Source organism: Megalops cyprinoides, chromosome 18 (genome assembly GCF_013368585.1).
Source record: "Megalops cyprinoides isolate fMegCyp1 chromosome 18, fMegCyp1.pri, whole genome shotgun sequence".
Classification (NCBI taxonomy): Eukaryota; Metazoa; Chordata; class Actinopteri; order Elopiformes; family Megalopidae; genus Megalops; species Megalops cyprinoides.
Window position 1 is genome coordinate 18,530,954 of NC_050600.1, and position 26,104 is coordinate 18,557,057.

General features: G+C 43.6%; 1 protein-coding gene across 1 annotated transcript in view; it reads left to right on the forward strand.

The window, feature by feature from the left end:
- The window catches only part of arhgap10 (Rho GTPase activating protein 10), a 51,427-nt gene extending 33,744 nt beyond the window's left edge, over positions 1-17,683 (forward strand). The window contains exons 18-23 of the mRNA XM_036551156.1: positions 677-836; positions 3,287-3,425; positions 7,183-7,354; positions 14,626-14,718; positions 15,725-15,816; positions 17,386-17,683. Of these exons, the coding sequence (XP_036407049.1) occupies positions 677-836; positions 3,287-3,425; positions 7,183-7,354; positions 14,626-14,718; positions 15,725-15,816; positions 17,386-17,474 (745 nt within the window). The 3' untranslated portion in view covers positions 17,475-17,683. The remainder of the gene's footprint in view (positions 1-676; positions 837-3,286; positions 3,426-7,182; positions 7,355-14,625; positions 14,719-15,724; positions 15,817-17,385) is intronic.
- The last annotated feature ends 8,421 nt before the right edge of the window (positions 17,684-26,104 follow it).

Here is a 26,104-nt window from a genome sequence, read left to right on the forward strand (position 1 = left end):
CATCAGACCCCTGCCTCTCCGGCGTTCTCCGCCACCGCGTCCCTCTTTCCACAGGCCGCTTGAACGCGGCGGCGTGCCGCTCTCTCTGCCCCGTGGGCCTCTGCGAGGCTGATCGTTAAACTCCTTAGATCCCCTTTCCGCCCGTAAACCGCAGCCAGCGCGCCAGCGCTGTAAAAGACTTGCTGTTTGTTTCAAAACAAAAGTTTCAGCAAAGTTGGGGGAGAGAAATTAATCTTCGTCGGGCTCCGCGTTCAGATTGTTCCTGTTGATATTATGCGGAAACATTTTTGCTATAGCAGTGCACTGAAGATGAATGATATAGAAGAAATATGGAAAAACGATAATTGTTTTGTGTTATTTTGAATAAGGTATTTTTTTTTTTTTTATTCACTGCGTGAAGCCTACATAGTACTGTGGGTCTCTGGATAAAGGGTCCATTGTCGTCACTGAAAGTTGTGGGTTCAAACCCCAACCTATTTGTGGAACACTGGATACTTTTAATACTGTAGATTTAGACACCATTAGCGTATAGTGCTCTACAGTGGCCTGGCCTACTGCTCAGGGCGTGTGCCTCTGTAGATCTGATTCTGTCTACATATGTTATTCTGCCCAGTCTTTCTTACTGTTAAATTTAAGAGCTTGTTCTCCTCTGCCTCCCCCCTCCCCCCTCCCCCAGGGTGGCTGCGAACAGTAAACAGAACATGATGACGGTGGCTAACCTGGGCGTGGTGTTCGGACCGACCCTCATGAGGCCCCAGGAGGAGACGGTCGCTGCCATCATGGAGCTCAAGTTCCAGAACATCGTGGTGGAGATCCTCATCGAGCAGCACGAGAAGGTGGGCGGCTCAGTGGCGCCACCGCCACAGCATGGCGAGAATGTGCACGTACATGATCATGTACACTTATGAGAGGGATAAATAGGACCATACCGCTCCTTGGAATAATCGCTCCACTAGTCAGGAGGTAGGGTGTTCGGCCAGCAACGCCTTCTAATTGTGTTTTATCATGTGCAGTTGCAGCACGCAGCTAGCATACAGGTCAGTCCATCACCTGCAGAACATCTTTCACGTTCCTTTGTTTAGCATCTGTACCGGTAGGTGCCATGAAAGTTGTCAGTGATCAAACTAGAGGCAAGTTGCAAGGCAAGTTTTTACCTTATAAACTAAAACACTGCTTTCCTTTAACCTTTTAACCTTTTTCATCCATTTGCCCAGGATCATTAATTGACACAGCCGTATCAACTCAGTTTTGCTATTACTTGTCAAAAGCCAGGACTTTCTGATATAGTTGGCACTAATTTATGTAAATTTTTACCTTCACTGGAAGGCAGCTGCAATACAGAAAAAATTTCCACTTTTCCACATTATAATAAAACAGTATATCAGCCATTTCCAAACCATCTCTAAGAGCTGAATTGAATGCTCTGGGAGTGCTTGTTATGCTCTGATCAGCATGCATTTTTAAATGTTCTCTTCTAAAAAGGAATTGCATGTCAGACAATGTATACATTATTATTCTGTATGTACTGTATATATACAGACCAAGTCCAAGCACAAACTGGAAGGGAGCTGCAGGATCTGCAGCCTCTGTCTAGCAGTCATGTCTCTTCCAGACAGTTGATACCTCAGATACTGTCTGTAGACACTGTTTTGCATTCAGACCCATCTACGGAGACAGGAAGACACTGCTGCTGTAAATTGGCTTCAGTATCAGATTCCCCCTTCTCTCCCCTCTTTCTCACACTGTCTGGCATGAGTTAGTGCTTTAGGTTCACCTGGTCACTTCCTGATCTCTGCTCTACCCACCCCCTTTATTGCTTTTTAGTGCTTTTATTAGCAGTGCTAGTGGTGGTAGCAGTAGGTGCCACAACGCAGGGCAGCTTTTATCCACTTGCCACTATAGAGCAACATGCAGGCTGGCTCCCTTAGTTAAGGTCCCAGGGGATTTTTTTCTTTAACGTTTTTGTTAAACTGAGGGCTACCCATGCCGGCTCGGTCCAGAGTTGTTATTGGTCCTGGCCGAACCCTGGGCGGAGCCGGCAACCCGGGTACTTGGGTTTGTTTCCGTTCCCATGAAGAACCGAGGACGCAGACAAAGCGGCACGTTGTGGTCAGTTACCATGGTGTTTCTCTCACTCTGAAACCAAAGGAAAACATAGAGCTCTGGATTAAAAGCTGCCCAGGCTGTTCCATTGTTACGGCCTAGCACAGCTTTCTCCTCCCTCTGCTCTATCAGGGGCCGATCCCTATTACCACCCACCGTGAGGCATTGCCTTTCAAACCCCGCAACATCATCGCCAAACAGATCACCTCGGCCAGCTTTGGCTCCCGCTACACAGTAGGAACAGGGTATTACAGCCCCTGTGACTTACCTCAACCAGCCCAAGCCCATCAGGTTCAACAGCAGCTGTGGAAAAAATCAAACAATGTGACGGATATTACACAAATTGTCATGGACAGTGTCTTGAAACGAAACTTCGCACTGTCAAGAAATGTTGAAGCGGCAGATGTGTAAGAAAACGAAAACCAGGGAAGGCGTTTGGCTGGACACGGTGAGCGTGTGTGAATCGGCTTTGCGAGACCCATAGGCTCGGTGTGTGTTTAGTACAGCCAACTAAGCACTTCCCCTGGGTTCATTTTCAAATATTTATAGACTTTTTTCCACAGCAGTTCAAAGCCTTTTAAAGCTCCTGCTAGATGTGCATGATAAATATGATTTTAAGATAAACTGCTGATTCTTTTTCAGACCAAGGTGCCCTTACAAGCATAAAGGACCTCCCAGTTAGTCTTGCCCGTGACAGATAAAGTAAAAATAACAAGCTGATGTGATTAATAAGAGTAATAATCTTAATGTACATTCTCTTTTTTCCCACAGACTTTGCCTCCCAGGGTCAATATTGATGAATGTGCTCATATTTTACCTCGGCACGCTGCGTCGTGCTCGGCTCTCTCACACAGAGCCTTTGAGAACGCTGAAGTGCCTATGTGTGTGTTTTATTTATGGACATTTCTAATAGCAACATACCTTAATTTTCCTCCTTTTGAAGCCTGATGGATTTGTTTACAGAGTGTCGATGTGTAGACATTCCTGGTGTTTACAGAAAACATTCATTACTTGTTCGGTGGCTTGGTTCCCGGGCCCCCGGGGATTTTGGTTTGGCTTGACCCCCTCCCCCCTAACCCCACCACCCCCCGAGCCTTGAACAGGCTCCAAGCTAAACCTGTCCCTCCAGCTCCCAGAGGAGAACTCAACTCAACAATCCCATCCTTTTTTTTTTTTTCCACAGATTTTCGGCGACCCCCCGAACACGTCCCCCTCCACGGCGGAGCCCTCCTTCAGCGCCCCGACCCGGCAGTCGAAGCGGCAGAACCGGCAGAACCGGCCCCTGGCTGTGTACAACCCTCAGGTGGTGGACATGCAGGCAGGTGAGGGCACACACACAGCAGCCTTGGGAGGAGGGGGAAGGCCCGCCTACAGCATCAATCACATCAGCTGCTCCTTGCCGCAGGTTTTGGGCCCACGTTTAATTAAATTTGCTCTCTTTTAATTATGTGTGAAATGATGAACCAAAGCGGATGTGCTGTCTGAGCTGAGCTCATAACAGTGGGTGGGGGCAAGACTGGGCAATTAATGGCTTGTGTTCCCTGTTTGACTTATGACTTGATTTCTTTGAATTAGGGTTCTTTTTTAAACTGGACTGTTGTATTTTTTAAATCTGTACTGAATACTTTTATTCAGTATAGTAAGCATAATAAGGGTTATGTTGTGAAACTACATAACTAAATATTTTGTTTAATGGCTAATTAGTTTTATGTATTCCGGATATTATTAAGTATAACTAATAAGTGTAATGAATAACATCTGGATGTAATTTATACATTTCCAAACGTGATGGGCTATACCAGTACTGTTTTCTATTGTAAATGAATCTGGTCACAGGTTTAAAGGCGATGTGGTCCAGCCGGAGCTCAGCCGCACCTCTGTCAGATCTTCCACTGGGAGTTATTCTAGCCCACTTTTCCACTTGCACTGTATGCTCTAGCACCTTTAAAATAACAGCATTGATTCGGGCACACCTCTTTGACCACAGCTCCAGTCGATTGTGCCTGCATTGGGTGGCTGCAATTCCACTGCCTAAATAGGGCCGGAGGTTTCCAGAAAAGGTGTTTTTGACTTGCGTGTGAATAACGCCAGTTTTTTTTTAGGCGAGTTGGTAGGGACCTCACAGATGTGGCCTTAGCTCTTCTCTCCATTGCCCACTTAGATTATCTCGGGTTCGCCAAAGACAGAATTTGTCAGGGCTGCTTGTTTCCATATCTGTCCTAATGTCCAGTGACAGCCGAGCGGACTGATCTGGACGTCCGCCCCTCTCCGAGCTCATGCCAGGAGGATGTCGGGTCCCTCCGCCCCAGAGTACAACAGGAAGTGAAATGTGCTAACCGGACTGCCTCTTTCCACAACACTCCGCCAGGCCTACCTCTGAGTGTTTCATTTACCGGAGGAAACGTGTAATCCCTTCTCTCCCTTCACCTTTGCGTCTTCCCTTGGGCCTCAGGGCAGTGATTAAAAGCAGGGCGCAGGCAATTCATTCACAAAACGGTTTCGGCGCATGTGGTCACCAACTTTCTGCCCCAGATCCTTATCCCATTTTAAGTAAAACCACTCGAAAGATAAGTATCTTAACACGTTTTTTTCGCTCGGAAGCTTTCCAGGCAGAAAGTGTCAGATTCCGAGGACGCTGCACTTCTGGACGCCAAGAATATCACAGTTTCAAGACTCTTATAATTTAAGACCACGTTGTATGTTTTAGAAAGATGTTATTGTATTTCTCAGGGATGGAAATAATGAGTTTGCCACACAAACGAGAGGAGGGTAAACGCGTTAACAGTCTGTTTTGGCTAAAAATCATTTTTATGAATCATTGCACTTCAGTAGTTCATTATGTAAAATACCATTTATTGGTGTATTTTTTACGTTTATGGAAAGCTTTGACAATGTCACAAACACAAACACAAAAGTGCGTTTGTGTGAAGTGACTCACTGATTCTGCTTGGTTGTTTTAGAGACATTCAAATGTATAAGCATTTTGAAATCGCATCTGGAAAACAATGGTCAAAAGCATTTATCAAAGTGGAAATTTGTCAGCAAGTAACTGTTTAACGGTCTGTTGTTTTTTAGTGTTCAAACAACCTTCAGAGTCCTGCCTTAAAGCTTAAATCTGCTACAGTTAAATTTGCCGGATTCAAATGTTGCAACCTCATGTATTCACTCATACCCTCATATATAAAAGATGCGAGTGTTTCAATGCGTTTTTAGTTTTGAATTTTTTTTATATTATTTTGGATTTTTTGAAGAATTTGTCACACCCCCCCATGAATTCTTGCTTGTTTCTTTGCTTACTAAGAGAAGGCATGTTTATCGTGCCTGAAGCCTTTTTATAATGCATACCATTAGTTGGACTAAAGGTACAAGGGTCAAACTTTTCAGGCAAATTTGAAATATGACTGTATACTGATACTAAATCAAAGAGGAATCACACAGTAGAGGTATAATCTGGGATGTCAGATCTCTTTTTTGTAAGTTTCCCCCCTCTTCGTCCACCTTTAGTGGTAGCCAGTGAGGCATTTAAACTCGTCACCACAGCGATGACGATTGTTGAGCCCATGCTGAGGCTGAGGTTTAATCCTCCCATACACAGACACACACGTGCACCCCTACCTTGACATGCAGCGTGAAACCAACAGAGTCTGAGCGTAATTGCATCCTTCTGACTCTATCTGAAGTGCCCACTCACAGGCCCGTGCAAGTCCCAGGTTTTTGAGAGCAGAATGATGAGGGAACCCTACCCTAACTGACCTACCCACCCCTTTCTCTGGCTGAACAATGCTAATTTGCTTTTCTTTATTTATTTTATTTATAAGGGACCATGTACAATATTAAACATAAATGTTACCATGTGATGCATTGTACCAGAGTTAGCCTAAGGCTAATTTTCATCTGCAGTCCCCTGGCAGATCACAATTAAAACTTCCACTCAGTGACAGAACAACATTAAGCAAGCTACACACACACACACACACACACCCCTTGTCAGCACCTTGAGTATAATAAACAACTTAAAAACATGGATATTTGAGTACCAAGCAAGACAAAAATAATACAGAGTTAAGCAAAATGCATAGAATATAGTCAGTGATTGCAAAGTCGAGAAGCTTTTAGCAGATTTTTCAATTTGACTTTAAAGCTATTAATAGAACTACAACTCTTTATGTCACCTGGTAGGGCGTTCCACTGAGCAGTGGCCTTCACAGAGAAAGCTGACCGCCCAAAGGCTGTGCGAGGAAAGGGTACAGTACAATCTGTTATGGATGCTATTCATGTGGATTTTACAGTTTTCCGGGCGAAAGTAAACAAAGTCACGTAAAGAAGGAGGGGCTCCAGGTCACTGTCAACAAACAACATGGCCAAGTTTGAGCCCAGGCCACAGGGCTCAGCCTGTGCTTGGAACTGGACCTTTTACTGTCTGAGCCACTGAGGAGCCAGAAGTGTTTGTATAGATGGAGGATGGAGGAACACTCGGCCATATTATTTTGCACTTGACAGAAAACCCTTCACGGGGTCTGTTCTGCAGAAAGATACCCTGTTCAGTGCGGAAAATAATTTTGTCTACTTGTGTGTTCCCACCTCTGATATTGCGATAGTGACACTTTCCATGCCGAAAAAAAACCCTTTGTCTCTCAGGACTTGTGTCTTTGTTTCTGCTACTGTCCCGGGAGGTTAGGGACAGCTGTCCCAGCCAAAATCAACAGTGCCCTCTCAAAGCACAGCGAGCATGTAGGCCAAGTCCTTTTGAAGTCTTTCATCTTGAACAATATTAGACACAGAAAAAATAATATATTGTCTTTTCTTTGATGTGTGCTGTTCTGGGAGGGCAGGGAAAAACGCGGTAAGGTCCAAACAAGCTGCATCCTTCATGCAACTTTAATCGCCGGTTACCGCGCAACTTTTAAGGTCACGCTGTCTAGGGGGGAAAAAAAAAGGAAAAACCTCAAACATGGGTGGAGATTTCTCCCTCCCCAACCCAGAATGGTTTTATTTCCATCTGTTCTCTGCGCCGTAGTATTTTTCCTCCATTCATATCACGGCCTTTCATTTATTTTTTTTGGATTTCCCCCTTTTCAGTCTCGCCGGCGGCCGATTGCTTGAGCGCGGTGACGGACGAGGCCTCTCTGGGGAGCACGGACTCTGTATCGTCCCAGTCCTCCACCAACACCACCTCTACCTCCGGGTCGCCCCCAGAGGAGGCCCATAAGCACCTCAACGCCAACGGGGGGAGCACGCTGGACAGCGCGGGGTGAGTCTCTGAGCCTGTGGAGGGGCTGCGTCACATCATCTCTCTGCAGGAACTACATATTCGCAGGTTTGCACGGTGCATGTTTTTAACCCATTAGTATGGGTGTACAGAACAAAATTGGTGCCACGGTTTTGGCCTTACTGGATAAATCGCAGGTGCTAAGGTCAAGTGGTCTGGCGACCAATCACATGAGACCCCTGTGCATGCTGGGAGAAAGCATTCCATTAGAGAGTGCAGTCGCTCCTTCTCAAGGGGAAGAGTAATGCTGCTTTGACTCTGTGACAGTTCATTTGATAATCAGAACCAAATGTAGCTGGATTCTGTCTCCTAATGAGTCCGCTGTCACAATCATACACATTTCTCTCAGTTCAGCTGCCGCCGCCCCCCGCCACCCCCCCCCCCCCCCCCTGCCACCCCCCCCCCCCCCCCCCCGCCCCCTGCCCTCCGTGAACACGAAGCAAGTTCTTTAACTGATTGACAGTCTCTCCACTGTGTAAAGAACCACCCCTGGCCCTGCGTTGTTTGACGGTGAAATCTCGCTCCATCTCTCGTTTCATTATCTGAGGTTCAGTGCAGAAAAGTCTCCTTTTTCCTCGCTCTCCTTCAGGCTCTGGTTTTTTTTTTTTTTTTTGCAGTTTCCAGGAGAGAGGCTGCCATGAATGCTGATGCCAGAGGCAATAATACTGGGTTATGCTGTGAATTTGAGCACTGCAGTGTCTTGGTGTCGACACAGACACCTTGAAATTAGCTAGTTTCCGGGATGATGTAAGTTTGGTCGGGGCAGCGCAGAGGCAGGAGAGGATTCAGCACGGAGTTGAAAACCAATTGGGGGGGGGGTTGGGAAGAAAGTTTTCAATAAAAACAAAATCCATCCAGTTCTACACAGAGTCTAAATTAAAGTCTTGTCGATCTGAGTGCATAGCTGTACACGTCTGCCTTCTCACAGCGTGTGAGTCTGTTCCTCTGAGTGACTGAGTGGCAGGGAGGTGCTCTCAATGGCCGTGTTGTTATCGCAGAACACAGCCAGTCTGTGTTTCATTCCAGCTTCACACCTCAGACTAATCAGGTGGAGACTTTCTTAATCTAGTCTGTGTCTTTTAGAGACGGGTGACTGTGTTTCTTGCTTGCTGCGAAGATACTAACTTGTTTACCTGTAGCCCATATACTATGTGCTAGTCTGAACTGACTCTAGCACTTTTATTCTGAGCTCAGTTGTTATGCAGTGTTACACACGTCATGTTTATTTGATAAATTTCCATTTCATAGTTTTTTAATATTTCATACTTCTTTTTTAAAATATTGTTTAAAATCACAACGCGAAATAACCAAATAAAGTTACTTTTTTAGTACAGGTATTTAATTTTAACTTTATAGTGAATGGTAGGCTGTTTGCAGTTACTTTTGCTGTTAATAATAATCTCTGGGCCAGCTGACTCCACTCCATCCTTGGTACTTATTGATTAAATCCATCAGTTGGTTTCTGGCATAAAACAGTGTTGTTTTTGAGTGTCACAATACAAGACTAGGGCCCTGGCCACCCGACCACATCATAGAGATGTGAGCAATAGAAAGCAGACCAGCAAGAGACAGGCAATGGGATATAAGTTGCTGGCTGTCAATAGCACTAATCACTAAGCTGCCCTTCAGGAGAGGCTGTTTTTCCCCTTCATATACACCTTGTGGAATGCAGATGGGCATGACTTTGTTTGCAACGGCAGACTGTGTCACTAACTGCTTAAAGCACATCACACCATGACATTTTGACAAGTTAGAAAAGTGGTTAGCTAGCTAACAGTAGAGAGAAGTTAGGAAGGAAGTGTGGTTTAGACCACTTCAGCGACATCTGACTGTGTTGTGTCAGGAACATAAACAATGGCTTGTTTGTCCCTCTCTCTCTGCCATTCAGAATTTGCGGGATTCTGTATAACTCTGCGTAAGGGGGGAATTTAGCTGCAGGAGGCGAATGGGGATTCTGGAGGGACATCACTGTGTGTTCTGTCCTTTCAAAAAAAAAAAAATCCTGTGCCATTTTTCACATAGTCACCTGGGGTTTGTTCTCCCCAACGCTGCCAGGATGTGCTCGTGTAGAGGCACGCCACTAGTGGCTTCTAACCTGAACAGGTACGCGATCGACATTGACTTTGACCTCTAACTACTGAAAAGGGATATAGAAGGAGAGTTTGTTTTATTCTCAGTTTGGTTATGTTTTTGTTTACTGGACTGAATAAGGTTGGCTCTGGATGAAGGCTGTTAGGGACTGGTATTGCAGTCTTCAGAAACTGATTTGGTTTCCTTCCCAGTGACAAATGGTTTTGTATTTAGTGTACTTAAACATACACTTGTAAAATGTAATGGAAACAAGCTATTTGGAAATAACTGGTGTGGTACTTTTTTCCGCAAATGGTTTTGTGCTTTTTTGCCCCCCCCCCACGTTTTCCCAGCATCCCCCAGGTCCTGTTTCCTGTGTCTGAGCAGTCCTTCACTGCAGTGAGTGGGAGAGGCAGGGCTCCAAAACTGTCCCCTGCTCTCTCCTCCTCTTCCTTATCCTCTTTCCCCACGGACAGGGGGTGCAGCTCAGGGGTCGGGGGTCATTTCCCTCCCACTCAGGACCGCGGCAGCGGGCCCTTCTCCGTCTCACCAGGCAGAGAGGTGGAAAAGCTCAGCCGAAGCCAAGGCCCAAGCCTGCCACTCCCCACTCCCCGTCTCCCTGTCCCCCCCCCATCCAATCGGCAGAGCTTCAAAGGCTTTTTCAGGGTTGCGCGGGGGGGAATTCTTCCTCTAATGCGAAACAGAAGTGCTTCTCCTCTTCGCTGCTCTCAGCTGACACTGCCTCAGTGCCCTAGAGACCCGCCGCTCCGTCGAGCTGTGGAGACGAGACGAGAAACGAGTGGATAAGTGTTTGGAAATATTTGTAAATGCACTCAGTGCTGTGACAGGGTAAACATGGAAATGATCTCTCCCCTTCAGCCCACCACCGCAAGCATGTTTGTCCTTACTCCAGTATGTTTTTGACCTACCCTCAAATTTCACTCAAATTTCCTTCGGGATTAATCAAGTATTTCTTATCTTATCTTATCCAGTAAGTGCCCCAGTCATTTCAGCTCTTTACAGTAACAAAATGTAACAATATGTACAGTAACAGTCTGTATAGTTGTGGCATTCCCAATACTATAAATTTTAGTGTGATTTATGATATTAATTATAAGACCTTTTAATCATCTTGGGACAAACTTGCAGGGACATGTAGGCTGATGATTCTTAAAAGCAGTTCTTATTCCAGTCAAGTGCATTTGCATAATTGATAGCTGTACCTTTTTTTTATACTTACACTTTTATATTTTCTTCACAGAGACGATTCATCTGTGAAATATGTGCTAGTGCGGCATTAATGCTATATTTACTGTTTAAATGAATCAGTTTTATTTCAGTTTGACCTAGATGTTGTCATTGCGAGAATGCGCAGTGAGATAAATGTGCTTTTCGTCACGCTTCTTAAGAGTGATTGCCAGAGGAGACTGCGTTGCATTCCATGATTTTTTTGAAGTACATGTCGCTATTTAAAAAAAAAAAAAGAAATGCCATCATTAGTGGTTAAGCCAGCTGATCTTTAACCTGATGCTAATTCTGCTGAAGCCTCGTGTACAAAAGGGTAAATGCATGTTTGGTGTTGGTGCTAAGGGGATACTGTAGAACAGGGAGGGGGAACCTGCGCCCCTTAGGGAAGTCACAGCCCAGTTCAAGTTTCGGTATGAATTTTGTTCAAATATGACTGGAGAAATGCGGGGTTGTCTGGGGAGTGTGCTGTAATAAAGAGCAGAGAGAGTAGTAGCATGATGTGACATTTTGATCTTTACTGGAATACTGGAAGAGGGTAACCCCAGCAGTCCCCATGTGACCTCTGACATTAAGGACATCGTGTTCTCTGGCCAGACTACAGAAACAAATGCAAAATGAATGCAAAAGCTTTAGCTCTTTCAGTTACCATCAGTGGAGGCCTGTTAGCTTGTGATAGATGAGGCAACAATTTTACTGATCAGCTCAGCATTTCTCTCAACCACTTCTGTCTTTTAGGGGTTTACAAGTGTGCTAGTTACATGACTTTATCTTATTTTAGGTAATTCCCTTTCTAGTAACTATGTCTTGTGATTGTGTTGTTTTCCACATCATACTAGACCATTTCAGTAAGATTCAGTAAGTTTTGTGAAATCAATTTCAATGATTGCGAAGACAAATTGTTGAAGTAAAATCTTTTAAAATCGTTTAATCTTATATCGCACAAAGGCTAGCAGAAAAAGGCCAGCCCATAAAATGTCTGTGTTTTATTGAGCGTTAAGTATGAGAAGTATTTTATGTTTGTATTTATATATATAAAAGCAAACATTATATATATATATATATATATATCTATATATATATGGTTGTGGGTGTGGATGACAGAGTAAATCTAGTAAATCTAATCTCTTAAGTATGTGTACTTTCCTGCCTTGATCAGAGCATCACAGCAAAGCCAGGAAGTGTTTACAGTAAAACACAGCTACTGCTTGTGCAAGCACATAGGCGTTAATAGGACTCATATCAATGGGCTAGAACAGACAGTATCTGCACTTGTCAGTATTTGGTACAGACATTGGGTGTTAGTCATTGCCAAAACTATAGAGAAAATTAGAAAGTCAGGTATCCTTTCTTGTCAAAGAAAGTCAGCCATTTGACTCTAATAGCACTGGGAATCAGCTGTTTTGACTCTGCACTCGTCCTGTTAAATAAAATGGAAAAATCATAAACCCCACACTCTAACTTACCAGGATATCACAGTAGCATAACAACACACAGTGCTTTACTTGATCAAAGTGATAGCTGACAAAAATACTCATAAAAGTATATATATATATGTTTTAAAGAGAAACCTATTCTCAAATATGAGTGTTTTCTGTCTGTGCTGTTAATTAGAAAAGTAGGGATTCAAATATCAGCTAACTGATATGTTAAGTTTTATAGAAGGTGATTTTTTTATGCCAACAGGCCCTATGCTAACATGTCTGTGTTGGGTTGATGTTATTGTCTCACTCAGTCGTCCCTCAGAAAACATCTTTACAAAAAATGTAATGGTGATTTTTCAGCATCAGCATTTCAACATCGCTGAGCAGTCAGATGTTCTTAGCGCGGCGCGCCTCGCGAAGCTTTCGAGGTTTCGTATTTGTGCACGCATCGCGTGCGCTGAACCCTCTGAAGCGACCTCAGAGGCGGCCGGGCTTTTCGGATGTGGCCCGTGTCACCGTCTCGCGTAGCCACAGCGTCGGCCCGTGCGGTCGCGTTCCGGGCTCCCCGCCTCCACGCCGGCACGCCAACGCAGAGCGAGGGGAAACTTTCTGTCCGCCCGCGTGCGTGACACGGCGCATCGTGTCAGAGAGCGGCTGGCGGGCGGACGCGGGGGTGCGTGCGAGTGTGAGCGGAGGAGGGGCGGCCGGGTGTGTGTGTGTGTGTGTGTGTGTGTGTGTGTGCGTGCGTGCGTGCGTGCGTGCGTGCGTGCGTGCGTGCGTGCGTGCGTGCGTGCGTGCGTGCGTGCGTGCGTGTGTGTGTGTGAGAGCTGGCAGCCGTCCAGTCAGACACTCAGCTTTTAATGAGTGGATTTGCTGCACTGCAGTGCTGTGTCCCCCCATGCCGCGGCGGAGGAGCGACGTGAGGCTGCACAGTCATAAATCACAGCGGATGCAATCGGACCGGCGCGCCAGCGCGGTCACCCCTCCCCCCCTCCCCCACCGCTCAGCTCTGCCCCTCTACTGCCCCGCCTCATCTCTGTGGGAGCAATTCACCAGTTCAGCCTCATTCCCTGTGAAACGAGCAGAGCGCTATGCTTCTGAACGTGATTATAGATATTAACTGTGCCCTCTGTGGGACCATTGCTGTGTCATACTGTGCGGACACATACGCAGTAGCTGCAGTTTCTATGCATGCACTTGAAAAGTTCCTTTATTTGGGAGCTGGCTTGTCTAGACACACACACAGACACACACACAGATAGATACCCACTTTTACTCACTCTTTATTCATGAAATACACACTCACACACACACACTGGACCAGTCAGATTTCAGCATTTTTAAATAGTGTGCTTAACTTTGTACTTTTTGCTCTGTTTTCATCGAGTTAGAGCCATATTTTTAGATTGTATGAATGTCCTTCTTGGTTCATGTTAGTTGCTGGTTTTATCATTACTATTAAAATATTCCCTTTTTGAATGTTTTTTCCTTCTTAAGTATTCCATTCAGCTTCAGTGTAACTGACAGAGAGGGAGAAAGACAACATTAATATTTGTCCAAAAGGAGGGGCTTCTTGGATTAATTTTACTTAAAAATTATTTGCTTGTGAAAGACCAGTTGAATAATATGAAGTTATCATAAGCATTACTAAATTTTAATTTATGCTTCAGCAACGTAATGGGATGAAGCATATCCTGAGGGCATTGTCAACTGTCACAGATGTCAAAATTGTATTTGCAAATTAGAAAGGTAAAGGAGATTATGTTTTTATAATTATTTTTCTTCTTGTACATATGAAAGGTGTGACCAACTTGTGATATTTAGATGCCTTTATCAAGGCATCACTGCAAAGTCAGGAAGTGTTAACAGCAAAACACAGGTACTGTGTGTAGGAGCACAGACTAGTAGTACGTGACATATGGGCTTCATGAAACAACCAGCCCTGGGCCCCTTGAAGACAGCGGTCGTATAGGATTACACACCATGGCCCACACTCTTCTGTGGCAAATCCAAAGCTGATAGGCCGTCATCACACAGCACAGCACAGCACAGTACAGGCACGATCAGGCAAACCTGTCATAATCCACACATCCCACCCAGAGTGTCCCTGTAGGAGAGCAGCGCCCACAGCACGATCTGGGTTCATGACTGCTGTGGAGCCTCATTTCTGAATGTCAAAGGGGAGAACGCATCGGCAGGGTGCTCGTGTCATAACAAAGGGGCAGTGTATGACAACCGTCCGATGCAAAGAATATATTTTGGAAAAAATGGCAAATGGCAAGCAAGCTGTGCTGATGAGATCATGGTTTGAGCAGGGCTGAGAAAAGACTGCAGAGAGAACCGCACCAAGGCGACAGGTGGATTGCTAGAACCACTGCAGTGCTGGCCATTTATTCTCTCTCTCACACACACACACACACACACACACACACACACACACACACACAGAGTCACGCTCACTATCTCTGATGCATGCATGTGCATGTAAGTGGATTGTGTCCCTTTTGTTGACAGGGTTCGGACCTCGATGGTGTCATGGATGAACACAGGGACTGTTACCTCCACCTCTGAAACGGGACCCGTTCCCGTAGCTGCTCCGGGCGAGAGGTAAACCCTCCCATATTCACATGCGGAGACCTCATGCTGCAGTCAGTCATACACATGCATCTATACGATCTCCCTAGGGACGTCTACTGACACGCGAGTGTGTGCAGCGCAAAGTCCCCAGAGAGACGTTAGCTCTGTACTCAGTTGCCCTTTGATCCCGGTTCCAGTGTGATCACAGAGTTACGGGGACGTCACTACCAAATTAGTCATTTGATTTTTTATCTTCAACCCATTACAGTTTATGATATCACACTCAGCTTGCAACTCCCATGAGGGCCTGTTTAAAGCACACAGCCCAAAGTCAGTCTACCCCTGCAACTCGACAACTTTGCAGAACTTTCTGAGACCCTGAATGCATAGCTGCTCCTGTGAGAAAAGAAATCTCATATTAATAATTTCATATCGAGCCGTATGGATTTGCAGGTGCAGTTCCTACCCATTAATGCTGCCAGTCAACAAATATTTTCTGAGAGACAAAACTCCCAGTCCCTGTACCAGAACCTCCCCTGGATGTAGTTTCCATTGTATTGGCGCTGGAGTAATTTCCATATTCTCATCTCTTTTTCCACATACATGTGTAGTTTCCTTGGCAGCGTTTTTGGCTGATCGCAGTCTAATTCAGACTCGTGAAAGCCACATAACATGTAAACAGGATGGAGAGGCACAAAATAAGAACGCTTTCAAGTGGACACATTTCCCCACTTTCCAAATATACACGCGGTTTCCTCTGATTTTCACAGTATGCTTTGGACCTCTTAACCGCCATTAGCGTCTGTGCCAAGACAGACCCTCCTCCCTTCCAGGCTGAGGTATGTCCCGCACCGGCCTCACCCCGGCGTCCCGGGACCGGGTGGAAGCGAGCGGGCTGGCCGATAGAGCAAGGCAGGGAGAGTCAGTTTAGCCGTTCCTCCTCCTCTGCTGTTTCGAGGCGTAACATTGCCCAAATTGAAGTGCGGATTAATCCGGCCCCAAAGCCTGCGCCCCACTGATTGCCTCCATTTTTCAGTGCCACAAACAGGAAGGCCAAGGCGGTCTACCCGTGCGAGGCCGAGCACGACTCGGAGTTATCCTTCCAGGTCGGCGCGATATTCGACGCCGGTAAGTCTTATCAGCGCCACCAGTCACTCGCTCAGAACTGCAGGCATATTGGATTTGTGGTGGGGTGGAGGGGGTGGGTGGTGGGGGGGGGGGGAGAGATCTCATCTGCAATTGCGGGAAGACAGAACGAATTGGAGCCCCTGGATTTAATTTCGGGTCCCGCCGAAAAAAGGTTCCTGAAAGCATCAGCGCTGTGTTGAGGCGAAATGAGAGCTTTCGCAACTTTGGCCCCTTTTTTTTTTTTTTTTTTTTTCGTTTTGTTTTGTTCTTTTTTTTTTTTTTTTTCTCCCTCAGCCCTTCTCCGGCCCCCGCTCCTCTATTGCTTTCCCTGACTCCGCCGGCCTGCCAGAGTAGTCACAGCTGAAAGAAAGTCTGTCAGTTACACTCCGAGAGCCGAAATCACAGATCGATGGGAGCGCTAACTGTCAGCGTTCCTACAGATGTCTACATGCCTCAAAAGCAAAGGAGGTTTTGTTTCACCTAAAACTTTGTGCATTGTCATCGCAGGGAGTTTTTGCCCCAAGGCAGAGAATAAGGTTATGGAACATGTGCGGGCTTTCATAATGCACGGTATTGTTTCATTCGTTATAACTCTCGGAGTTTCCTGGCAGTACTTTTAGTATTAGGTATTATTCTATAAAAAAGTGCAGGGTGTGGAGAAAGGTGGTGAACCAAATTGTGCGACAGGTGGACTTAGCCAGGGAAATAGGGTTGTAAAATCTGTGAGGGAAAGGACAGAGGGCTGTTGGGGCGTTGTTGTTACCAAGCCAGCCTTTATGCTGACTTTATTACTTGGACTAAGCGGGAGTGTGCTGCACCAGGATACCGTGCCAGATCACGTCTCGGTGTCTGTGTCTGTGGATGGGCATTACTGATGTCACATATGAAAAACATAATCGCCATTGTATTGTCTTAGGCTTTAGATGTTTTTCCAATGTTCTTAGTCCAAAAGAACAGCACTTTGCCCACAGTCCACCAAAGAGGTAGGTATAAAGAGAATGCAAAAAACTCTCTCATTTCTTTGAATATGGTACTGATTAGCTGGCACACCTTCCAAATAAGGGATAATCAGGCAGAGAACAGAAAGTCACTTGAATGCTGAAGAATAGCCTCAACTCATGCTAGTGCATACTCATAGAATCATTCCACTAAAGAAATCACACTATTAAGTGGACTTTTATGAGGGCGGCCTTCGTCATGATGTTAATTGTGATGGGGCAGTGTTGCATATTTCTTCCAGACAAGCTAAATGTCATTATTTACCTACTTAGTAACTGACCTTGTCCAGGAGCGACACAAATACCCAGCATTTAACGTGTTCGTAGATCCTGCTACATGCTGATGTAGTTAAGCTGAAGCACTTCGACAGAGGCTAAAATATGCAGGTTTGAACCTGCAATCATCCGGACATAAGTTCAGTTCTCTCACACTGTAGGCTACAAAGCTCAGTGCCATCAAAATGGCATTAGACACAGCCCAGCAAAGGAGAGCTCACTGAAGAGGATGTTTGCCTAATCGCTGTAACTGTCCCCCCCACCCCCAACACACCCCTTCCCCCTCCCCCCACAGTGACCCTGTCCAGGGAACCCGGCTGGCTGGAGGGAGAGCTGGAGGGGAAGAGAGGCCTGATCCCAGAGAACTACGTTGAGATGCTATAGCCCAGGAGCATCTCGAGCCGGGACCTACACATGGTATCCATGATCTTATATATAGACTTTTTCTCAGTTACGTTTGCATACTTTTTTATGCTTTTAATATTTCACTCAAAATGCTTAGCGATGGACCCTGAAAATACCAAAAAAATGACACTGCCGTCTTTCAACTTGAGGTAAAACTCTGCTGTCTTACAGTAAAAAAAAAAAAAAAAGATTTGGCATTAAAGCCTTAAGGATGGTGTTGAGGCATGGTGAATGTTTTAAATTGTATATAACAGTATGGACAACCACCAAAAATGTTTTATATTAAATTCGGATGTAATTCACATGTATTGTCTTTTTTGTGTGGAATTAATGCATGCGATGAACATGACTTTGGGTCTGTGGTTTAATGGGCACAGTGTGTGTGTGGCACCCTATATAACATCCACACAGCTACATTTGTCGTGCACAGAGGAAAGCGTAAACTTGTGCTAAAGACCATCCTGTTTACACCCAGCCAGTTGAAAGCTACGTAGTTGTATTATTATTTGCTGTATTGGAGTTGATTGGCTGCAACTGAGGCAAGGTTAAAATACTGGTTGAACAGCTTGCTTCTTGTTTGATACCGTGTTATTCAGGGAGACTGCACACTCTAAAACATACGCGTTAGACTGCATGATTGAAACATCTTCTGCTTGCTTAAACGCCCATGTTTCTGAGTGATTAATGAGGAAAGCATGCAGAGGCCAGAAGTTGAGGTAAAATTGGGCTCTGTCCTCGATTGGACTCCATATCAGCTCAGAGTGGTGCCAGCAGAAACATTCTTATCGTTAAGCTGTTAACTCTATTATATATTTTTTAAATGTCATGGTTGCATTTTTTTTTTACCAAGTCTTACTTTTGTATTGTGTATCAGAGAAAAAGACCTCAGAAGCAAAGTGTTGTTTGTAAAGTCCACTGTTTTTTGGTCTCTGTCTTGTTTGTTTGACTGGACACTTGGGCTTTTTTGATTTTATCGATATTTCGGATTGGCGAAATACACGGGTCATGTACTTGTGCTCAGTGGCTGATGGAGGAGAGAAAACCATTTCAATCTTCCCGAAAGCCGTTCTGTCGCTTGTTTTTGTTTTGAAATGAAATTGCAGTAATTTATGAAATTGATTTATGAAATGTATTATGGTTTTACTTGTGTATTTAATTTTGTAAGCATACAAGGGGGGGGGGGGGGGGTGAAGCATATTAAACTATATATTGTTCAATGTTAAACAAATAAAGAGATATTTGATTCCAGTATCTTAAATTTGTCATTCATCTTGCTGATGTATTTAGAGATAAAATTAAATAAACTTACAAATCTGTGTGCTTGGAATGCTTATCATATTAAAAGGACTTGACGTAAGAGGGATGTTTGGTATTATATGTGTTGTTCCTCCCACAGCAGCATGGAAATATGTAAAGGCAATGGATAATCTGCTTGTGAAATATGCACAGTCATTCTGTGAATGCTAATTCAGAATATCCAAAAGAAGAAAGAGGGGGTGTAGTTTTTGGAAGTTGTTTACTGCAGTAATAATTGGGGGATTGATTTGTTCTGAACAGTGTTAACCCCGTCCCTTAGCATAAAGAATTTTAAAATGACATTTTATTGCAGCATATTTTTTCAGTGACTGCCAGGCATGTTCAAGGTATTTAACTGTAGAGAGGGAGCCAAGGGCCCAGTAAGCTGTTCTGTTTGTATTGATGTTATAACTGTGTCTGTGGGGTTGAATTTTGCCATTGACAACACAATACAAGTCATTGACCGAAGAAGTTTGAGTTCAGCAATTTGTACTGAAACAAGTACCATATTCCAGCTCTAATGAGAACCTTTAAAATGCACTGAAGGTCAAAGGACAGGGTACTTAACGACAGAGTGAGTTTGAGTTTGTTACGTGAATTTTGAAAGTATGTTTAATGCATACTAGTTTTGAGAAAATGGAAATAGGCCGCAATGTGTCTCAAAACCTGGTGAAGTTTCTTTAACGTTTGCCAACAAACTGTGCAATGGTTTGCCAGCATACACGTTTAAAACACCAGCTGAATTTTGTGTTGGTCGACATGTTAAGACCGCCCGAAATGATCAAAAGCACAGTTTTTAAGAAAATACTCTCTTTTTTGCCTTATCTTTCATCTGAACTAAAATGTTGCATTTTTGATGAAAACAGAAGAACAACATTAGCACACGTCTTAAAAAATACATCTGGACATGCTGGCCCATGGAACAATCCTGCACAACGATTCCAGCAGCTATGCACACCGCGTCCAAGAATGAGCTGCTGGTGGACAATGAGAATGTGATGACAGCAACAAGCAGTTACCCTATCAGCAAGTAACATAAAAAGTCATACTTCCATTCGTCTTTTCTGTAAATAACAAAGCGCAATGCCATGAAACTGAACGTGGACCTTTGCCTGATTGTTATTGTGACGTTCTTCCCTTTTAACTTAATGTCCTGCTCTGACAAGAATTAGTTACAAATGGAGCAATGACACTGTTTGTTAGGGGTATGCACTGGCATAATGTTTATAGATGTGTAGTTACAATGGGGCAAAGTCAGTGTGCTATACAGTCAGAGCTACTGCTCTGGTGCCTGATTTGTAAGATATGGTATGCTGACATGTGATGATTGTTGCTTTATTACCTCAGGCTTTAGGTAGGGTTACCATATGTCCTCTTTTTCCCAGACATGTCCTCTTTTTGGGACCTGAAAAAAATGCGTCCCAAAAAGAGGACATGTGGTCACCCTACTTAAGGTGAGGTACGACATAGAGCCAAGCCACAGACCCATACTGCTGATGAAATCTCCTTCAGAGTTTCATGGTTGTCACTGTAGCTAGTTTTTATAAAGCCTGGATCCTTATATTTTACTAGATAATTACATAACTCTGACTAGTATATCATATAGCAAGTTGACAATTAGTCAAGTTACGCATGCTAAAATGAAAATTCGAAGGACAAAATGTAGCTTAGATTTAAGAAGCAGGCTGAGGAACAGCATCTGTCTGAGAGAGGTTTTTTTTTTGTTTGAAAATCAGTGCCCGCAGTGTATAGAGCATGTTGAACGGGGGGTGGAAATTGAAGAGTAGGGCAAATGACGCGGGGTTTCCTGAGACCGTGGCCTTTTGCATTGCAGCTAGCTCCGCTGCGGCAGGGCATGCTGGTGCCGCTAAGTATGCGCCGGAACATGAGCAGGGAGGTAATCAGCCGGAATGGGAATCAGCTGTCTCTCCAGCGGCTCCGATTGCTCCGAATGCAATGCTCTGTTTATCAGTAAGCTTTTTCTGCCTGCCAGCCCTAGTATATAGTCAATCGCGACCGTATTCATTTGCTCGTCCGTTGCTCGGCAAACTGGGCACTGGTAAATGTGCAATGTCATGGCCGATATACCTGTAATTAACATAGAGATTGCTTCTAGGCCACTCGGATGTAATATGTTATGCAATAATTATGACACAGCTGCTACAGATGCCTTGTACTGTAACTGAGTCTGACCAGGCTAAAAATACACGGCTTGTCTGGAGGGTAGCTGGAGCTATACGCTTATATAATCAAACGAGACAGAGCTAATGAGATGGGCAAATGATTCATATTATTAAACTCTGCGGGCTTTGCAGCCTGGGAGTGTCAACACTGTGCTGAATCACGACATGAAGGAGAGGAGCTCTGCCCCGTTCAGCCAGCTTGGTGCAAAATTGAATGTACCCAGGCAAGGGTTTTGAAAACGCAAAGGTGACCAGTCTGCACAGCAACTGCGTGTTGTCCAAGTTTAACAATTCATTCCATTACAGAGACAAATAAAATTGTTTGCTCTTGTGTTGAAGACACACATTCTATTGCAGAGCTTAGGCTAATAGAAATGACACATTGAGGTCCTTGTTTTACATTTTCAATTTTCAACTTCCTAAAATTTCTAATTTAAATAAAGCAGTGATGTACATGTATTCATTTGGCAGATGCTCTCATCCAGAGTGACTTAAAAGTAAATTCAATAGGGTTAGGCATGTAGCCGCACAAATACTGAATCTTGAGCCCCATGCTTGTAACAGCTCTATTATGGGGAAATGTTGCCACAGTTACTGTAAGTGCTGTCGTCAAATGCGCACAAACGTGTACTTGTACGATTAGAGCGCAACGTGTTATGCCTACCCTATCAATCTCATTAAAATGAGTTTGTGTAGCAGTCTGAAAAGCTGCCCGGTGTGACGCCAATGCCTCACTGATGTGGTATGATTTGAAATTCTCCTGAGCGCATGTGGCTTCATCTGGTTCCAAGCCTGCAGCACGCCCCGCAGTGTTAGACAGCGTTTCTGACACTCGGGAGATTAATTGCAATGCTTTTAATTTATGCCACAGCACTTTAAAACATATGGCCAGTGCTTTTATTTATTTATTTATTTATTTGAGGACCTTATCATTCAGACTGTGAGATGTGTCAGTTATCTATGTCAATTTCTTGGGGACAAATGAATTTTCACAAGGGAGGCAAGTTTACTTCAGGACAGATGCTGTGAAAATAGTAATTGCCATTGTTTAATTAATTAATGTTAAGAACAGTTATAAAAGTTAATTAATAGGTCCTTGCAATCTAGCTGACTATTATGATGCAAACCCAGTCATGACAGAATGCAAATAGTCTAACAAAATGTGTACACGTACAGTGTGAGAGAGACACCCAGCTAATATGTTTACACGACTCCTGAAAACTGACCCATAAAAATATCCACAGCGTGTAAAACCTGTGGTGTTGTGCAATTGTAAGTGGAAACATCTATAAAGATTATGGTGGAATGTGGACTAAATACTCCTTGATTTGTATCAGTGGCTGCTGGGAGTTTTGAATGCACTGATGCATTGTGGTTGCACTTGGTGACCTGTTTCTTAGTATGCATCCTTACTGTTGTTTTGTTTTTAAGCCTAGTCTCGCCCTTTGGGGCTGGATCTGTTCAGTGGTGAGATGTGTTCATTTCCTCTTTTGCTTGACAGAGAATCATCTTTGTTTTGACATGTTGTGATGCAGTGACAGCTTGTGAGTTTGACATTAAGGTAGGGAATTTGACTACTTTTGAAAACTCATTCTCTTTTTGTGTCACACCTCTAGTACCTGGTGTAATGTTTTTCTGAGAAGTTCTACATGTATGGTATGTATGGTGCTGTTACATTCAGAGGAACACCTTCCAGTTTTTCTCGATGACTGTTTGGGGGGGAAGATATGCCCGCAGTGCACCTTCTATAGTGGCACCATGTACACATATGAATGAAATGAAAGAATGAAATCTTCTACTGTGTTAGCATGCTGTGCAGGCAAATAACAAAACAAAAACAAATGTCACTGCCAATGCTGTGAGTCAATGCCACCAGCAGCTACCGCCCTGTAGCCTTCTTGTGCCAAATAACTGAAGCTTAAGGACACTGGACTTTGGTCTGGATGGGAGACCTCCAAGGGAAAAGGTAATTTCTGAAAGTGGTGGTGGTGGTGGACCAGTAAGGGGGCATTCTTCCCTCCGGGCCTAGTGAATCCAATACCCCATTGCAGTGAAGTGAAAACTGTGTTTTCAGTGCTATATATTGGATGACATGTTGAACTGAGATCCCGACATACTGCAGTGATATACGGTACAATACCTTGCATTTCCTGCTTACCTTGACTCCAAAGGCCATCACATTAAATGAGAAATGAGTTGACCTCCCTAGTTAAATAAATAAATCGGTTTAAAAAATCCATGACTCAGAGAGCAGGCGCCTCTCTTTTATATGTGTCATACACAAAAGAATAGCTCGTTAAAATCCTGTACTTTCTGAAGTTCCAATTTTATTTAGGGCAAGAAGAACGCCTTAGTCTATTCATTTTAATCACTGAAAAAGCAGCATACGGCAAAAAATTTCAAACATGCAAAAAAAAATTAAAAAGGGATGAAAATGGAAATATTCCAATTACTGAAAAGTAAAACAGCGATAAAGTGGGGCAGAGAATTCGGAATGTGTGAAGAAGCAGCCATGAAATCTCACTGATCCAACACATTCTTGATGTCTGGCAGAATCAGACAGCAAAGCTAGTGGAAATCTGTGTGAGATTTGGAGTGGGCTGTAGACTTTATAAAAGAGCAAACACAGGCCCAGGCTGCTGTCTGGAGAGTGGGCAGATTTTGAAATGAGTCTTAACAAGGTTAATTGTGAATTTCTCTGGGGGAGTGCTCATTTCATTTATGCTAATCGGACTGAGGGCCCCCTCCTCCTCCAGCCTTCCACACCCATTTCTCTGTCTGTCCTCCTCCCCTCCCAGCTACACCTCCTTCCTACACTGTCGAAGACCTTCGTCAAAATTTCCCCTGACACATCTGTCTCTGTTTCCTATCACTTTCCTGTTTTTCTAATCTAGCTGTGTCTTTGTGAAGAACAAATATCCCTCTCTCTCTCTCCCACTTTGTCTCTCATTTCTGTTTTTCTGGAATACTTGTATTTTCCCATAATGCACCTGAGGCACCCCACGCACCCAACCTCTGAGACCCTTCTCCCCCTGGGTGGGTATCATCCACCCCCACCTCCTTTGTACTTCCCTACATTTGGAAGGATTTTCCAGTAAATAAAATGTAAGTGAACCCCATTCACAGGGGATGTGGGGGACTTTTTAATGATTGCTTTTTTTTTTGGTTGTCCAAAGTAACCACGATAATGCAATATCCTCTTTGCCTGAATTATGCAGTTTCACATAGACAAATTCCACAAGCTTGAAAGAGTGAGTGTCTAACTGAAACCTTGAGCTTTCCCATCCATGAATCAGAGTTAAATGATTTGCTACTGTTCTTAGAACATAGTTTTAAATGAGCTGAGGCACAGTGTTGTATGGCCAAAATGACACATGACTATCTGTTTTGTTCTCTTTCAATGGTCCTAAAACTAGGAATCAGGACCTAAAATGGGTTGTAGGCAGATTAGAACTAGAACAGGAAGAGGTGAAATAAAGTGGCAGCCAATACATCAGAGCACAATTCTGAAAATATATTTTACGTTCGGTTGAAAGGTAATGCATCTACAATGTGAAACAAGTAATTAACTTTGCCAATACAGGCAGATCATTTCTCTGGAACCATTTGCTCCAGCCCTTTAGGAGTAATCTTAATATACTTTTTAAACACATTCTTGTTTGAATTTTTAATTTGGTTAAAATCAATAAGAGTAAATAATTCATTTGCCCCATAATTAGTTTAGATTTGCAGTATGCGACTGAACAAGTGGAGGAAGCAGTCTTTTGATGGGTCCCTGAGTGAAAAGGTTTGAGAACCACAGAGCAAATCATTAAAAGAAAAAATGTGCTTTGAAAAACAGGAATTGTTGGAGACAAACCATCCACTGATAAGGACAAATAGATGAACGTGGGGATTTGTATCTGAATCAGTTACAGGTAATTCTACAACTCCCAGCAGTCATATAACATCTTGATGGTGCTGACAAAGTTGTACCATTGCAATAATTTTTGCTGAAGCACTTATAAAACCTGTCCTAGTGTTATTTTTTAACTGGGATAGATAGAGCCTTACAGTAAGTGTTGAAGATGGAGCAATGCTGTAATTTTCTCCTCTGGATTCATGTACTTTTTTCTTGTTTGGATAAGGTACGTTTTCAAACCAACATGAAATTTATGTGCCTGACTCAGCTCTCAATTGATGTAATCAATTCTCACACTTGAATAGAGTACTTCCACTGCTTTGTGAATAGGAAAAAAAAATCTGTCTGTGGGGTCTGTATTCTCTTATGCTAAAATACAATTGTTATCATTAGGAGAGAGAAGGCTGTCTAGCACTTATTCACTAAAAACTTTCAAATGTACTTCTTAGTTTTCCTTATATGGATACATAATCCATGAAAATATGACAAATACCTTTACTTCTTTCTTTAGTTTCTATGTTTCTTTAGCTTCAGTCTGTTTTACTTTTTGTGCATGTTTTATGTATTGGGCTGATTTTGAATTGAATGGAAATTCAGTTGAGACATGTTGACCCAACTGGGCATGAGATATTCGGCAGATGTCAGAATGTCGCAGTGTCAGACTGTTCACATATATTAGACAAATAAGAAATGAAACCACATTTCTTTGTTAAAGGGTTTATTGGAATCCCTTGATATTTTTTGCAAATACAGTTATCACCATATCTGCGTAAAAGATATACAGTAAGTTGTTTGTATGAATTGCTTTGCTGTTGTTATGATGAAAAGTGCTAGCATACTGTAGATAGTAACAGACAAATATTGTACAAAGCATTTGGATGAAAAAGTTTAAAAAAGAAAAAAAATCTGCCTTTTTTTAACCCTCAAGCGACCAGCTGGGGTCATTTGTGACCCCACAGACATACTTGTTTTTGCCTAATTTCAAGGCTGTTTCTGTGAACCTTGCTGTTTTTTCATTTTGTCATCATTTTTCACAGTTGAATTTAGATAATGAAATGTCCTAATGCATGATCCAAGTCAAAACCAACCAACTGCATGTGTCTAGTCAGATGCTCTGCATTGAATCTCCTTTTGTCACTTAGTTCTGGAGGGGGACACTTATCTTTGTGACCTTTGAGAAGACAAGTAGTTTGACAAAAACAGACACAGGAGTTCCCAATGCAAACAAC